At 47.4% G+C, this 15787-nt stretch overlaps 1 protein-coding gene across 2 annotated transcripts; it reads right to left on the minus strand.

Moving 5' to 3' along the window:
- Positions 1 to 219: 219 nt before the first annotated feature.
- On the minus strand, positions 220 to 11603 carry PANK2 (pantothenate kinase 2). Of its 2 annotated transcripts, XM_015625750.3 has the most exons (7): positions 11498 to 11603; positions 7884 to 8236; positions 6479 to 6732; positions 5365 to 5541; positions 4987 to 5110; positions 3327 to 3452; positions 220 to 2702 (listed from the first exon to the last, which is right to left on the minus strand). In XM_015625750.3, exons 1-7 carry the CDS (start codon positions 11601 to 11603, stop codon positions 2652 to 2654), a joined length of 1191 nt encoding a protein of 396 aa, XP_015481236.2. In that variant the 3' UTR covers positions 220 to 2651. The 2 variants fall into 2 exon arrangements, with proteins under 2 accessions (XP_015481236.2, XP_018862004.1); XM_019006459.2 differs by lacking the exon at positions 11498 to 11603 and having other exon boundaries at positions 8027 to 8133.
- Between the last annotated feature and the right edge of the window lie 4184 nt (positions 11604 to 15787).

The following is a 15787-nucleotide window of genomic DNA, read 5'->3' on the forward strand; positions in this document are numbered from 1 at the left end:
AAAATTTCCCTCCCTCCTTTAAAATGTTTTGAAATACAACTGATACCCAGAGCCTGCAACAGAGGGAGAAACAATTGAGGACTGCCAACAATTATTTTCAACAAGCTAAAAACCAAGTGGGGTCAACCCCAATCTCCCCAGCACATTCCTGCTCATTCCCACCAACATCCGTCCCGCTGTGCTGGAGCTCCAAGAATGAGACAAAAAGCAAACAAAGGGTTTGAAGTGTATAAAAAATAACTGTGATATTTTATAAGAAGAAAAAAAACAAGCAGTTTACAAAAAAAAAAGTATAGACAATAAGTCAGGAAATTTGGTGCTGGGATTAGACCGTGCTGGATCAACTTGAAAATCCAGAGAAGAAGGAGTTACGCTCATGGATGGAGTGAGGAAGTGGAAAACTCGCAGGATGCTGTGCCCAGGAACAGCAGTGCCTCGGGGCAGGGACTGGGGGGATCAGGCTGTGCGACTGCTGCTGGGAATTCCCAGCCCTGCAGGGATTTCCCAGCTTTCCACAGCAGAACCATGGCAAGGTGGCTTCTGCTCCCAAGGCTGCTGTGCTTAATAAAAGCCAGGCTTTTTCCTGCTTTTCCAAAGGATTCTCACACCCTCTCCAGCCCAACCTACCGCTGACTTATTACATCGAGGAGCCACACAGGTCCCAGGCACACAGACATTCCAAAAAAGCAACATTTCTGTGCCTTTTCCACGAGTTTTGGCTGTGAGGGTGGGTGAAAGGCCAGCCAGGTGTGTTAAATTTTAGGTGGTACAGCAGGAGCTGAGTCTAGAAAGCCTTCAGTCAGCACTCTGGAAATGGAGATGTTTTTAATGAAGAGTTTAGGAACCTTTGTGTGATTTCACAAGGAATGAGGACTAAAGGAGAACCTGAATTCAGCTGATCCCAAACAGGGTGCCCAGAGAAGCTGTGGCTGGCCCTGGATCCCTGCAAGTGCCAAGGCCCGGCTGGACAGGGCTTGGAGGTGTCCCTGCCATGGCAGGGGTGGATGAGAGGGGCTCTGAGGTCCCTTCCAACCCAAACCATTCCCTGAGCTGTACCATCCTGCTCCCAGCCCTCACCTCTCCAGTACCTCTTGTGGAACAGAGAGCAGGACACAACTGGAACTTGATGCAGGAAAAACAAACATTTTCTTCCCCAGCCAGCACAGATCACCTTCCACATGAGCCCAATGTTCTTTTCCCTGATTTTACTGAGATCCAATCCCTGGGCTGTGCCAGAATTCCACCTCACAGGTTGTCACCAGCTGAAGTTCAGAGACAAACACAGATCTACCCAGCAAAGCTGGGTCTCACCCTGTGACTCCGTAAATTCCTCCCTTTTCACAGGGAGGTGCCACACAAGATCTCAGGATACAGCAACAGGCAGGGAAGGGCTCAGGGCTGTCCAGCACTTCCAGCCAGGGGATCAGAGAGATGGGAACTGGTTTCTCTGGGAAGAAACCAGGACTGGAAGGGTGCGTTAGGGTCAGGGTCATTCTGATATCCTGGGATAAACCCTGACACCATGGCCTGATCTGAAGGATCTGAAGAGCTTTCCCTGTGCTCCATGGAGCTGGGAAGCCAGAGCACTCCCAGAGCTGTGTCTCCATCAGCTCACATCCCCAGGGAAGGTGCAGATACCTCGTTGCTTTTAGAGAGCGTTTATTGAGCATGCAGGATCCACTCCAAACCCCATCCCGAGGGTGCAACTTCCACAGGGGCTCCACAGCAGTATCCTGCTCGCAGGCTGTGTGGCAGCATGCACAGGGAAAAGGGAGTACAGCATGCATAGCAAGGGGAGAACTCCCCCAAAATGACAGGAGTGTAGCCATTAATAAATGTAACATGGAATATTACAGAGATCCAAGTGTGACTGAAGGAAGTGTCTCTTTGGTGGAGTTTGCTAACAGAGAGAAAACCCCAGACAAACAATGAATATCCTTATTCCATCTCAAATGTAGATCTCAAGGTTGGAGGCTGACTGACACCCCTGACAGCATCCCCAAGGGTGCTGAGGACTGTGCAGGAGTGCTGGAGGCTGAAATGGGACTCACCCTGAGGCACAGATCCGTGCTGGGCTGGACCTGCCGTCCCTAGGACGGAGATAAGGACGTGTGGGACAGGGATAAAGCCTGGCTGCCAGCACAGCTGTGTCCCAGTGTGGATCCAGTGGGCCATATGGAGTTAGTTATACACACCAGGGCTGTGCTGATGCTCTTCCCCCTTCCCAGACCATTTTCCAGCACATGGAGAACCTCTGATTGCAAAGACAGAACTGACCTGGGCACTGGGCACTCCAAGGGATCCCAATGGAAGGAGCAGAGTGCCCCTGCTCTGCTTTGTCACCATCATTAAACACAGAGTAAAAAGGGCAATTCCACGTGACTGAAATGCCCCACAGACCTTCCCATACACCCCCACATCCAGCCAGTGTATTCCAATCACATCCTTTGGAACAAACCTGCACTGTAATCCCAGATGGATTTCAGCTCTTAGAGACACCCATCCCCACGCTGTCCCCAAAGGCCACCCCAGTGGAACAGGCTCAGTGGGGGCTGTCACACAAAACATGGGCTCAGTGACCCCCAAACCACGGGCTCAGTGACCCAGGGAGTGCCCTGAATCCATAGGTCCAACACAGATCCTGCACGGGGTCAGGCTGAGTCCAGGAGTCCCAGGAGAGCGCCGACAGAGCCAAAGTAACCCTGAGGAGCAGATGGGAACAGGCAGTGAAAATCCATGGGCACACACCTGACACAGGAACAGCATCCTCAGAATCAAGGAATAGCTGGGCTTGGAAGGATCCATAAAGCCCATCCAGTTCCTCCCCCTAGTTCCCACTATCCCAGGATGCTCCAAGCCCTGTCCAACCTGGCCTTGGACACTTCCAGGGATCCAGGGGCAGCCACAGCTTCTCTGGGAAATCCATTCCAGGGCCTCAATACCCTCAAAGGGAAAAAACTTCCCAATATCCCACCTTCCCTGCTCTCTGGCAGTGGGAAAGCATTCTCCCTTGTCCCATCACTCCAGGCCCTTGGCCCAAGTCTCTCTCCAGCTCTACTGGAACTCCTTTAGGCACTGGGAAGTCTCCCTGGAGCCTTCCCTTCTCCAGGCTATTGCATACACAGTGTCGTTTTAACAACATATAAAGGAAAGGGGAAAGATACAACTACAGGGAGGTACATTATAAAATAAAATATATAATACAATATAGCTGTGGCTGGAGCAGCAAAGCCCTGAGCACCCCCTGCACTGTGTGCACCCAACAGCTCCACACAGCTGTTTCCAGAGCACTCCAAGGACCTGCATTTTGGAAAAAGGAATTTTACCTCATGTTCCAAGAAAAGTGCTTTTAATTGTCCCTTTGACCAGTAGTCCAGGGCATAGGCCAGGAGCCTCATGGAGATGGTGTTGATCCGAAGGAAGTTGCCCACGAACACCACACGGTTGATGTTCTGCAAGTGTTAAGGGGGGGAAAAAAGGAATATAATGGATAAATTCTATTTTCTGCTTCCAATGATGAAAACCCCATGTGAGGAAGGGTCTAGAGCCCCAGGAGAGGCTGAGGGAGCTGGGAAAGGGGCTCAGCCTGGAGAAAAGGAGGCTCAGGGGGCCCTTCTGGCTCTGCACAACTCCCTGCCAGGAGGGGACAGCCGGGGGGGTCGGGCTCTGCTCCCAGGGAACAGGGACAGGAGGAGAGGGAACAGCTCAGGCTGGGCCAGGGGAGGTGTAAATTGGATATTTGGGAAAATTTCTTCTTGAAAGAGCTGTTCATCCCCGGCACAGCTGTCCAGGCTGAGTTCTCATCCCAGGAGGGATTTAAAAGCCACGTGGATGTGGCACTTGGGGACATGGTCAGTGCTGGCCTTGGCAGTGCTGGGGAATGGTTGGACTGGATGATCTTAAAGGACTTCTCCAACCTAAATGGCTCTGAAATTCTATGAATTAAGATCCTGCTGAAAGTGCCTGGCAGAATGTGCAGAACACCACACACAATTCCATCAGAAAGCAGAACCAGGCCATTTTAAGCCACCCTCTTCCTAAGATTCTCCCAGAAATTCCCAGGCCAAACTACAGCCTCTTTAACTCAGGAATTTGGATAGAATAGCTGATTTTCCCACAAAATCCTTAGACTACCTGGAAACACTGCTCATCAAGTGCCACCTCCCCCTGCTCCCTCCCAGCTCTGGCCTTTGATTCATCATGAAATAGTTGAGTGACTCTACTGTTAAACTGGGGGAAAAAAATCTAATTAGGAGCCCATAACCAATACAATTTTTAAAGAAAAAGATCAACCAAGTAGTGATTATTTTGGATTTAAACCAGACCTCCAGCCTTACTTTTCTATCCCAAAACAGTTCTGATCCAAGCTCTAAAGCTTTCTTGTTCTCCAACATGAAAATAATTCAATTCCTCCACTTTCTGAGGAATCAGGATCAAATCTTACCTGCTCCTGCACTCGTATCCTTCTATGGATTTTTCCTTCCCTCCCCCCATTGACTGACACTTCCCCTGAACTACTCAGGATCCTCTTTTCATTCAGCTGAGCTCCAGAGCAAGGAATTAGCAGATAAATTATGAGCAAGACTGTTTAAGACATGTCTTGGCTCATTTTGGCTGCAACAAAGAGAGAGCCAGAGGAGTCAGGAAGATGCTGGATTCCGTGGAAGCAGGCTCAGGATGGAGTGCAGAGCATGTCTCTGCTCTTTCATAGCCCTGTACAATGCTGCTTGACATGAATGCAACAAGGCAGCACTGTAAAGAAGCTGAAAGCACAAAGATGCAGCAACAGCCATGGCAGTGGTGGGGCTTGGCCAAGAAATCCAGAGCAACTCGGAAAAACAACACAGGAGAAGATATCCAGCCTCTAACCCTCTCCCTCCTTTCCTCCTCTCCTACTGTTCCCAAAGAAAGGCACATTCCTCAAGCAGGCAGCAGCACACAGGTGATGTTTTAGGCAGGGAGCAAGGGAAGAGATTCCCAAAATACCTCGTTAAGGGCACACATCCGCGCTATGGAGCCGATGTTGTTGGTGATGGTGATTAAAGTGGCCCTGGCCAGGTCCTCCTTGCTGACAGATTCCCTCTTCTCCTTGCTCATCATGTTTCCAAAGCTGTAAAAACAGTTTGGGGGTTAAAGGTCCCATCAGAATTCAAAGAGAAAATGGGAACTGCTAATTTAACCAAAGTGATTCATCTTGAAGAATTTCTAATTCTGATTTCTAACTTTAAAAAGCATTGTTATCCATAACAATAGGAATCTGGATTAGGATCTCTTAGGAATGGTTGATCTCCTAAGGCACCTAAATCCAGTTTTTCATCATTGCAGGGGAAACAAAACAAAAATGAGACCCAGGCAGGGCATTACCTGGATGCCACAGCCCAGCCTGGCAGCCCGAAGCGTTCATAGTCTCCTCCATAGATGTCCCTCACCAGTTTGTCCACCTTGGTGCTGTCCCCATGGGATGCCATCTCCAGGGCCTCCTCAAACGTGGAGCAGCCCGTCAGAAGGCAGCAGAGGCCAAAGAAGGTTCCCCCTCCAAGGCTGCAAGTAAAGCAAAATGAAAATGAAGGCTCAGATTGTTCAGTTCTGTATCCCAGCTAGCTCAGGTCACCCCATTCCTGACATTTTAGGGAGAAGCATCCTGGAAAGGCAGCATTTTCCTTAAAGTCTGTTCCTTCTCTCATAATCTCCAGCCTGTAAGGAATCCCTCACAGCCTTCTGCACAGGCCATGTTGTGAAATGAGACCTCATTTTTTTATGTTACACTGTCCACTTTCTTCCCAGCATCCAGAGATGTTAATTATAAAACAAATGTTAGTCCTGAGGGATAACTGGAGTGTCAAGGCAGAGAAATCCAGAATTTGGGGGAAAAACCCTGTCTTCTTCACTTTACAGCACATACATGCCACTAATAATGTCTAGTAAGAATAAGAACTGTACTGAATTTAAAATTATTATTATTATTATTATCATTATTATTACTATTACCTTTCAGGGAATCCAGGGAAGCTTCATGCCACAGAACTCTATGCCTTTGCCAGGACACAAAAGCCACATCTTCAAGATGGGCAGCAACTGGGGAATTACTGCTATGCCATTATCCCTTCCACCAAAATCTGGCAACTTTTGGAAGTCAGGATGGAAATCTCGACTTCTTGGATCAAAGCTAAGAGTTGTTAACAATCCCAAACTATGTGATCTCATAAAATAAATAGATAAAGCCCTTGAATTCCTGCAGCAGAGCAACTGAAAAACCAGCTTTGGTGGAGACAGGCTGCAGTAAAGACACCAAACCATGAAATCCAGATCCTCTTTTCCAGGTGGGATCTTTGTTGGCAGGGAATAACTGCAATAAGAGCAGGAGCTTGGTCATTCCCCTTACCACCTTTATTGCAGCTTGTCCCTGAAAATGCCATTTCCAAAGCAGGAATGTGCTCCAGACCCTAAAATCAAACTTCCTTTATGCACCAGCACTCACCTGGTGCCTGTTACCCGTTTATAGTTGTCTTTGGAATAGACAGCCAAAATGCTGACCCCTGAGCCAATGTTCACCAGAAGGAGAGGATAGGGATTCTCCAGGTTGAACGGGAGCTTCTGGCACCTCTCAGCATCCGTTGGGTTCTCAAAATAGTAACACTCGGAGTGTCCATTGAAGCCCACGGAATCGATGTACAGCACTCCTTTAACAAGGCAATCCAGCTCATCAAGCTTACAAAGCTCAAGGTCACCCATCTGGTGGGAAGGAAAAAAGAGGAATGTTGAAGAAGTAGCCAGGGATTTGAAGCATTTATGCTCAGGGCTGGAAAAATGCATTCAGTGCCAGCTCAATCCAGCTATGTCCATGCTCCCTGCAGAAGCTGAGGGAGAACAGGAGAGCACAGGGACTCCTGAGTACCACAGCCCTCAGGTGTGGAACAGGAGAAAACAACCTGGACCCACAGATGGACACAGAGAGAATTCCAGCAACTCCCACAGGCCTGATTTAGGCCCTGATGCTGAGGCACTGGTGTGGAAAGCCAGGAGGAGGCACTTACAGCGTTTGACCAAAATATCCCACAAAGCCCATCCAAAGGAACATCAACAAACAGCAAGGAAGTTATAAAATCATCTTCTCCTCATGTCACTGCCTTGACCACACAAAATTGGGTATTGGGAAAAAGTGAACACAAATGGATGTGTTTCCCATCTTAGTTTTAGAATCCTCATCCCTGGAGGGATTTAAAAGCCATGTGGATGTGGCACATGGGGACATGGGTCAGCGGTGGCCTTGGCAGTGCTGGGGGAACAGCTGGATTTGCTGTTCTTAGAGGGCTTTTCACCCTTCATGATTCTCTAAAAGCCCCTTTATTTGCATTTTTCCAAGCCCTGACTAAACAAATATTTATCACACTTCTTTCATCATGAACAAGGACCCCACTAGAATGAATCCCATGATGATGTCCAACCCCAGCTATGAACTTCCTGACAGTTACATTTACCACCAGACCTGCCTGAACCTCAGCCAGCTCATTCACACAGGTGTTAGAAATGAAACCAGGCGAGCAAAGGAAGAAAATAAAGCAGGAGAAAGACAGCAATGAGTAAAAAAACCCCAAAAAACAAAAATGAGACTGAGATTAGCACAAGAAGGGATTAAAAATAGAGAGGAAGATTTGTAAGAAAGACAATTAGTGAACAATTTTAGAGTTACGTTGAAGGCAGGAAATGTTTTAATTTGGAGATGCCAACTTGACTCCACATGCCAAGTTTAACTGGAGTGAGGGACAGCATCAAAACGAAGATTTAGAGAAGTTTTAGAGTGTGCAGAGAAAGTTTTGCAGTTTTAAGCTCTCAAAGAAACATCACTACCAGATCCTAATGGTATAGAAGCCAAAAATGCCTACTGTGCGAAAGTCCTGCTCAAATTTGTACGCTCCACCTCCCGTGGCACATAAGGTAGTATGGAGGCTCGAGAAGTGCTTTTCGCTTCCCATTTGGATAAAAGCAGGCATGTCATGAGTAGGAAAGCGTATAAAGTGCAGATTGCCTTTACGTCCACACAGGGTAAGGTCCTTGAGCTCAAGGTGCACATCCCGAATGCCTGTGGAGCCATAGGCTACGTTTGATGTCAGGTATTTGCGGATGCTTTTGAGGTTTTCCACTTCTTCCTCTTCCTCTTCGGCCGTGATGTCTTTGGGTTCAAAATAAACCAGTTTGACCAAGGTCCCTCCGATGTCCAAGCCAAACCAGGGAAAGACTGGAGAGAGAAGACAAAGAGAAAATGAGACAGAGTATGGCACAGCCATAGCACAAGCACCTTTCTCATGGAAGGTGCCCCCACCCATGGGAGGAGGCTGGAACTTGATGGTCTTTAACATCCCTTCCCACCCACACTATCCTGTGATTCTGTGAAAACAGTTTTCATTAAATTAATTAATGCAGTTCTTTAGGGACCCACGTGGTCTCTCCGTTTTCAGGAATGTTATCTTCAACAAGACACTCCTCCAACACGAGCACAGCTCCTGTTCAGAGATCCCTCATGCTCAGGAGCTCCGAATATTTGCTGTACAACACTCCAACACCGACATCCCTCCCCACAGGTCTGACAGCTTCCATAGCCCTGCCAGATCCTGTTGCAGGTTTAATCCCCAGCTATTCCTTTTCCCAAGTTCTGAACCAGAGCCAGAGCCACGGATAACACCAATGCTTTTACATCAAAGGGAAGTGCAAACGTTCCCTAATTACAACACAGAGCTGAGGTAGACGAGTAATCTAAGATGCCGCAGGGAGACAAAAACAAATGTCTAATTGGATTATTTTATTAGTCAAATTCCCCCATGGTACAAAATATGCATCAGTGTCAGGCCCAGCAACATTTACAGCTGTGTTAGATAATGAGCTTCTTGGAAAAGATCAAGAGAAACCCCTGATCTGATGGAATCTGCGATTAGAGCTGGGAACTGGAACAGATTAATATCACTATTAATAAGCTAAAGGAGAGGCTGGAGCTAACGAAATGCACAGGCTCCAGAGCAAAGGGAAAAATGTAGCCACATGTTAAGGCTTAAGGGAGCAGGATTCAACCCTTATGATAGCTTCCAGAAGGAAAAAAAGAACATTTAGAAAATAAACCTGAATAATGGAATTATAAATGTAGGGAAAGACCTCCACAATCCCAACCTTTCATCCAGCTCTGCCAAGGCCACCTCTGACTCATGTCCCCAAGTGCCACATCCACATGGCTTTTAAATCCCTCCAGGGATGGGGATTCCAGCCCTGCCCTGGGAATCTGGGCAGCTGTGTCAGTTCTTCCCTCTTTTGGGGAAGAAACCTTCCCAAATATCCAATCTAAACCTCCTCTGGCCCAGCCTGAGCTGTTCCCTCTCCTCCTGTCCCTGTTCCCTCTGGCTGTCCCCTCCTGTCAGGGAGTTGTGCAGAGCCAGAAGGGCCCCCTGAGCTCCTTTTCTCCAGGCTGAGCCCCTTTCCCAGCTCCCTCAGCCTCTCCTGGGGCTCCAGACCCTTCCCCAGCTCTGTTCCCTTCTCTGGACACACTCCAGCATAGATGTTACCAAGGTTCCTCTGGAAAACAGGATCTTGGGTTTTAGTAAAAATCCTTATCTGAGAACAGATAAGGGTGGAACATGGAGAAGCCCTCATTCCTCTCCCTTTGGAGCAAGAATCACTTATGCCAGGCTCTTCAGGGGACAATCTTTGCACAGGCAGCAGCCTGACAAGTTGGAGGACACATTCTCTCCTAGGCAGATTTATCTGGTGACTGTACAGGCCCTTCCAGAGCTTTCCAGCTCCCAGGAGCTGCTGGCACTGGCAGCTCCCCACAGTATTTTTAATTCAGCAAGTTATTTTTATGTATTTCCACAGAGGCCACCCCCAACCATCACCAAAGGAAATCTTGAAAGAAGATGCAAGCTCTATTTTCAGAGACACATCCAAATCCCAATCACTCTCCATTTTGGAGACATTTACTTCAAAGAAGAACAGACACAAAAATAACTTTTCATGAATGAAAGGGAAAGGAATCTGAAGGGCAGCCCAACAGAGGGAGGGAGCAGGAACAATCCAAGGACTTTTACACAGGCAGATAGTGTAAAGACAAAGGGGAAAGGTTTTAAACTAGGAGACATTTACATATTAGGAAGAAATTCTTCCCTGTGAAGGTGGGGATGCCCTAGCACAGGTTGCCCAGAGAATCTGAGGCTGCCCCTGGATCCCTGGAAGTGTCCAAGGCCAGGCTGAATTGGGCTTGGAGCACCCTGGGATAGTGGGAGGTGTCCCTGTGTCCAAGGCAGGGGGACTGGAAGCAGATGGTCTTTAAGGTCCCCTGCCACCCAAAGCATTCCATGATTCTATGATTTCTGGAGCGCATTTGTTCCTGTCAGAACACACCATTTGATTTCTGCATTCTGAAGTCCGCTGGGCTTTTTTTTTAAAGCACTCCCACCATTGCATTCAGACAACAATCTTCCCCCAAACTCCCTCTGCCAGGTTACACAGGAGTAAAAATGGGGAGAGAGCAGAGGCTGGGGACTCGGAGATGGGCTCACTGATGTGCAGCAGGAAAGGCAAACATCCAAAACCACAGTGCTCTGAAGCCACATGCCTGGAAATGCCACAGGGACTGCTTCATCACAGGCTAACAGGCTCCCACTTCCCAGCACTCAGCTGGTAGCACAGGCACAGCTTCAGTAAAATAACATATTTGTTTTAAAGTTGGTAGTGAAGCTCACAAACTCCTACACTCAGCGAAACAAACCTTCCAGATTTCAGGGCAAACACAACTGGGTCCATCAGTTTAGGCAGCTTTCCTGGTCACAAAAAAACAAACAAAAAAAAAGAGCAGCTCCTTGGAAATTTCATCCCAAACCCAGTACCATCAAGACCTTTGACTTCTGGACAGAACATTAAGCATGGAGTTAAACCGCACCAGTTATCCACAATCAGGAACAGGGAAACAGGAATGATGCCAGCAGGGCTGGGAGCAACTGCAGCCAGGCTGGGCTCAGGGGTCACTATCTCCACTCAACACTGGCCCTAAAAAGAAAATCCCAGCCCCTGAGATGGGACAGAACTTCTGACCAGAGCTGGCACACAGCTCCCTGCGGCACCGGCTGGAAAAGCTCTGCACGGAGCAGCTGGTGTTCTCCATCTGCCAGCAGCTCGGCTGTACCTTCCCTAAGCCACCAGGGATAAATTCAAAAAGACAGCCTATTAAGGTAATTAACTTACCCCAAATGACTGTTAATTATGGATCCCTCATTATATACATCCCAGCCACAGGTTAAGAATCCAAGGAAGAAGTGTGTGAGCTCAAAATTAAGTACTTCTTTCCCAAGGTGCAAAGGATTCCCTACACATTAACACCTGTTGGAGAACTCAATCCATTACACAGACAAAACTTCCCTATAAACCCTTTCTTGCAGGAAAGGGGAATGGCACACAAACAAGAGGAGGAAATTATTCCAAGGACATGAAGAACTGGGGATTTTTTCCTGACACTTACAGCGAGTCATCCAACAGGAACATGCTGGGCAGTGACAGCTCTTCCGTGTCTGAGAACTAGAAAAATCCAAGGCAGGGAGGAGGAAGCTCTCCTGGATCAATGCCATCACCATCTGCCATCAAGATTTCTCCTGAAACATTGATTTATTTTTTTTTTTCCCAGCAGATGAAACCCATCCAGAGATTTCTCCCTTTTAAGCCTCTGAAGCAATTTTTCCAAGAGAGCTGCTGCAGATCTCGAGGAACAGCAGGAGAACTGCTGGCATCCAGGAGCCCTCTGGGCATCCCTGAGGCTGATTTTACTCAGTCAGAAGGTTCTGCTGGAATAACCAGACACCAGTATCAAGGGCCGGGGCAGGAAATGCAAATGCTGCCTCTCATCACCTCCTCCCTGCTGCTGCTTGGAGCTCTCTGTGAGGGAAGAGCATCGCATGTCTCCTTTCCAAGCGCTCACCAGCCGCAGAACAACGGGAAGGATGGCAAATCCCGAGGCTGGCACAGGAAGCACATCACTGTACGGACCTCTGGACCTCCTCCTGCCCAGCACCTTCTGGGATGTGTTTAGTTGTTCCTTGGGTGTTTGGGCATTTCCAAGAAAGGCAGGAAATCCTCTGCTCTCAGCTCCAAACCTCCCGCAATCAAAACTCTGTTGGTTTTTTTAGAGGATGAGAGCCATGAATCCCATTCTCATGGGCAGAGAAGCTGTGGCTGCTTCATCCCTGGAAGTGTCCAAGGTCAGGTTGGAGCAACTTGTACTAATGGAAAGTGTCCCTGCCCATGGCAGGGGATGGAATGAAATGATCTTGAAGGTCCCTCCCAACCCAAACCATTGGCCCGGCAAACTTCTGCTTCCCTTGAGCAATTTCAAAAGCAGCTCTCTCTATATATATTTTCATATAAACAGCTCTTTGTCTTAAAAACAAACCTTCTGCTCAGGGGCAGATCTATGGATATGCAGCAACAACAAAAGACTGGTCTGCCAACAAAGTTAAAGGCTCACAGCTCTGACTAAATAATCCCACAAAAGCTCCAGAACACTTCGTGTGCCCACAGCAAGAGCTGCCACCCTCCCTTCAAATTCTTTTTGCAGCCAGACTGTAAGATCTTCAGGGCAATAAAAAGAAATTGCCTTTATCTGATATGTAAATTACTTCATAAAATTGGACACTGTGTAAATAAAAAAGACCTCTAACAGACTTATTCTGGAAGCTGCAGAACTGTCAAGATGAAAGAGGTGATATAATTAAAGATCTCCACGGTGGATTTTCATCACTAAACAAGCAGCTCGAGTTGTATTTCAGAGTGATCCTTAACTTCTGAGCCAATTATATCAGGAGCTAAAAAGATTAGTCTGATGATTTAGATCAGTGTGTGACAGCACCTCTAGGCTTACTCTGAAATATTCAATATTATATTTTAATAGTGTTATACCATGCTGGAAATTTTACAGCTGAGAAAAAAATACAATTCATTAGCATTTAATATAAAGTGACACTAAGTCTACATCTCCTCCCATCCCTAAAAAGAGGCTCTGATAGGAATTCATATTTCATACACCATTCCAAAACAGAAAAATATACTTAAACATCAAAGCTTAAATTTTGTACTACCAAAGAGGTGACAAAACAGCATTTTATTTTTCCCTTTTCTTGGATATTTTGTAAATTGAAAATTTAAAGTCATATGTCCATTATGTCTTTGCATGATCCCGACAGAAGATACTAAAACTTTTAAAAAAACCAAATCAGTTGAAGAGAAAGAATATTTTCTCACAGAACAAGCAAGAGAAGGGCAAAGCACATTTTGCTCACCATGGAAATAACCTAAATTCATCTCTGTTGAATATCCCAAGATTTCAGGATGAGCATGGAAAGAATGAAGGAAGGGGAAAAGGGGTAAAGCTGATGAACTGAAATGCTGATCTCTTTCTCTTATTAAAAAGATTCATTAAAAAAACATTCCCCTGCTCACTATGACCACCATCAGGTTTCTGCCTGGCACTTAACCCTTCCCACAGCCACAGTTCCCTTTTGAACCATAATGGGAATATCCTCATTGCTCACCTGGAGTCTTCCAAGTCCAATTTTTAAGTATGGATTTCAATAATGGCACTGATAATTCAGTACCAGAAGGGAATTTTTCTGTATTGTTCCTGGAACTGATAAAGTTTTTGTGTATGACGTGTCTGCCTGCACTAAACCCTGTCAGACTCTCCTTCCCAATGTAACACTCCAAAGCTTCAACAAATCACCACTTCATGTTTTCAGGGACACTTCTCAGTCCCTTCTGAGAGCAACAGTGTCCTTGACTTCTCCCTCTTCTGCCAGGGCGCACGCAGAAAATCCCAGCATCTGCAGGAAAGCCCCTCAAGTGCACCAGGAAACATCTCACAGAATCATTCAGGCTGGAAAAGACCTCCAGGATCAATTCCAACTGTTAACACAGCACTGCCATCTTCACCCTTAATCCACATCCCCAAGCATCACCTCCACACGACTTCCCAACAGGGAATTTAAATTTCCAGGGAATTTAAAAACCCAAGGTGCATGAAGGCACACAGCTGACGTACTGGGTGCACTGTTTATTTCACACCTATCCCAAATCCAGTCTTCTTCCCTGCTCTCTGCAGTGACTGTACATTACGGGCTCAGAGGGCCAAGGATCACGAGTCTGCTGAAATCCTTTCATTCCTGGGGAAGCGGGGCTCATCTGCCAGGGCATCTGCCAGCACAGGCAGGCAAGACAAGCCTCAAGGTCACCCAGCTCATTTGCCACATGCCAGCAGACAAGTGGGAGCTAAAGTAGGACATTTTTGATCCCACGCCTATTAAGTGCTTTTCTTTCATTTCAGTTTGAGTCTTCCTTAAGGTGGGATGGAGTGTTTTAACTCCAAAACATGATGGATTGTGACATCAGGCATTGTCCCTGCTAAGGGATGCCCTTGCTACAGCACACACTTCTCTTCCACTTAGCACAAGAATAATTCAGGAAAGTCAGACTAAATCGTAATCATGAATCCCTCCACACTGACCTTCCAGATTCGCTACAAACCCTTCCCTGGAAGCTTCCAGAACATCTGTTTTCCGTAAAGTATCCTATGCTAATCTCAGCACCCAACTTTAAACCACATTTTCCAGAGAAGACACAGAAACTGCCCTGAGCAAGACAGGGAAGAATCATCACCTAACACAGAGCTCCGAGTCCTCCCTCATTTTCATACCAGAGATCTCCTTCATGTCCCTGCAGCCTTTTAACAGGTCTCAAATTAACAGCCTCACAGATCTCCATTCCTATTTTTCACACTAAGGGCAGAAGAGAACCTGCACCAGCACCCAAAAACAAGAGCAGGAACACTCTTAAAATTTCCCATAAATATGGTAACAACAGTGTCTCAGCATTGCCAGTCACAGCCGAGATGCAGCAGAATTCTGATCCCTGTTTTCAGCCCAGAATCCTTGCTCGCATATTTTCAATAGCTGTGCAGACACCAAGGAATTACACTGAGGCTGTTTCATTTTCAGGGTATGGCAATTTCCTTCCAGGACGAAGGACTCCGGCAGAAGTCAAGAAATGATCTCTCGGTTATTCCTCAAATATGGCTGAAGTCAGGGACAGCCACAGCACCTGCACGGCAGCTCCTGCTGCTCCCAAAATGAAGGCTGCCATCCATTTTGCTGTTTCCAGTAGGACATTTACAAACGTGGTTCTAGGGATTTTTTTTTCTCTTAGAAAGCCTGGTTTGATCTCTGCCTAGCTCCTGCCAAACCTGCCAGGTTCTTCTCTCCCAATATTTAAACTAGTCCCTTTGCTCTCTATTTCTTTGCTTTCACAGTTACCAGTTCAGCCCCACAACCTCAAACACTGGTCCTTCCATCTGTCCTGCTGTGCCCTTTTCCTCACCCTGTCACCAGGTGCCTTCCTTTCCTTCCCATCTAAGGTCCCCAATTTGGGAACCTCAGCATCTGCCACAGCCCCATCCCACGTCCTGCCCCACCAGGCAGGTGTCGCCTCACCCTAAACCTCCCAGAGCTCCTGGAGCTCAGCTTGTCCCATCCTTCAGCCCAACCAGCTGAGCCCATGTCACAGACCCACCGTGTCCCTCACCGTGCTGTCCCCAAACTAGCCGTGCTGTGCCCGTGCCATCATCCCACAGTGCTGTTCCTAAGTTGGCTATGCTGGACAATCAACACCCCACCGTGTCCCCGCCGTGCTGTCCCCACACTGCCCATGCCGTGTCCATCTCACGGCCCCCCGCGCTGTCCCAGTGTCCCCGTCCCTCTCCGTGCTCCCC

The sequence above is a fragment of the Parus major genome, chromosome 4 (genome assembly GCF_001522545.3).
Source record: "Parus major isolate Abel chromosome 4, Parus_major1.1, whole genome shotgun sequence".
Taxonomy (NCBI): Eukaryota; Metazoa; Chordata; class Aves; order Passeriformes; family Paridae; genus Parus; species Parus major.

What these genes read in the sequence shown, in the direction of transcription:
- PANK2 (XM_015625750.3), bottom strand. Translation starts at nt 11,603, where the DNA reads ATGGCATTGATCCAGGAGAGCTTCCTCCTCCCTGCCTTGGATTTTTCT. An exon ending in TTGAGCAGGACTTTCGCACA is followed by an intron (nt 6,733 to 7,883) that starts GTAGGCATTTTT and finishes CCTTCCCACCAG; the next exon opens with ATGGGTGACCTTGAGCTTTG. An exon ending in GGATGTGTGCCCTTAACGAG is followed by an intron (nt 3,453 to 4,986) that starts GTATTTTGGGAA and finishes TAACACTTGCAG; the next exon opens with AACATCAACCGTGTGGTGTT.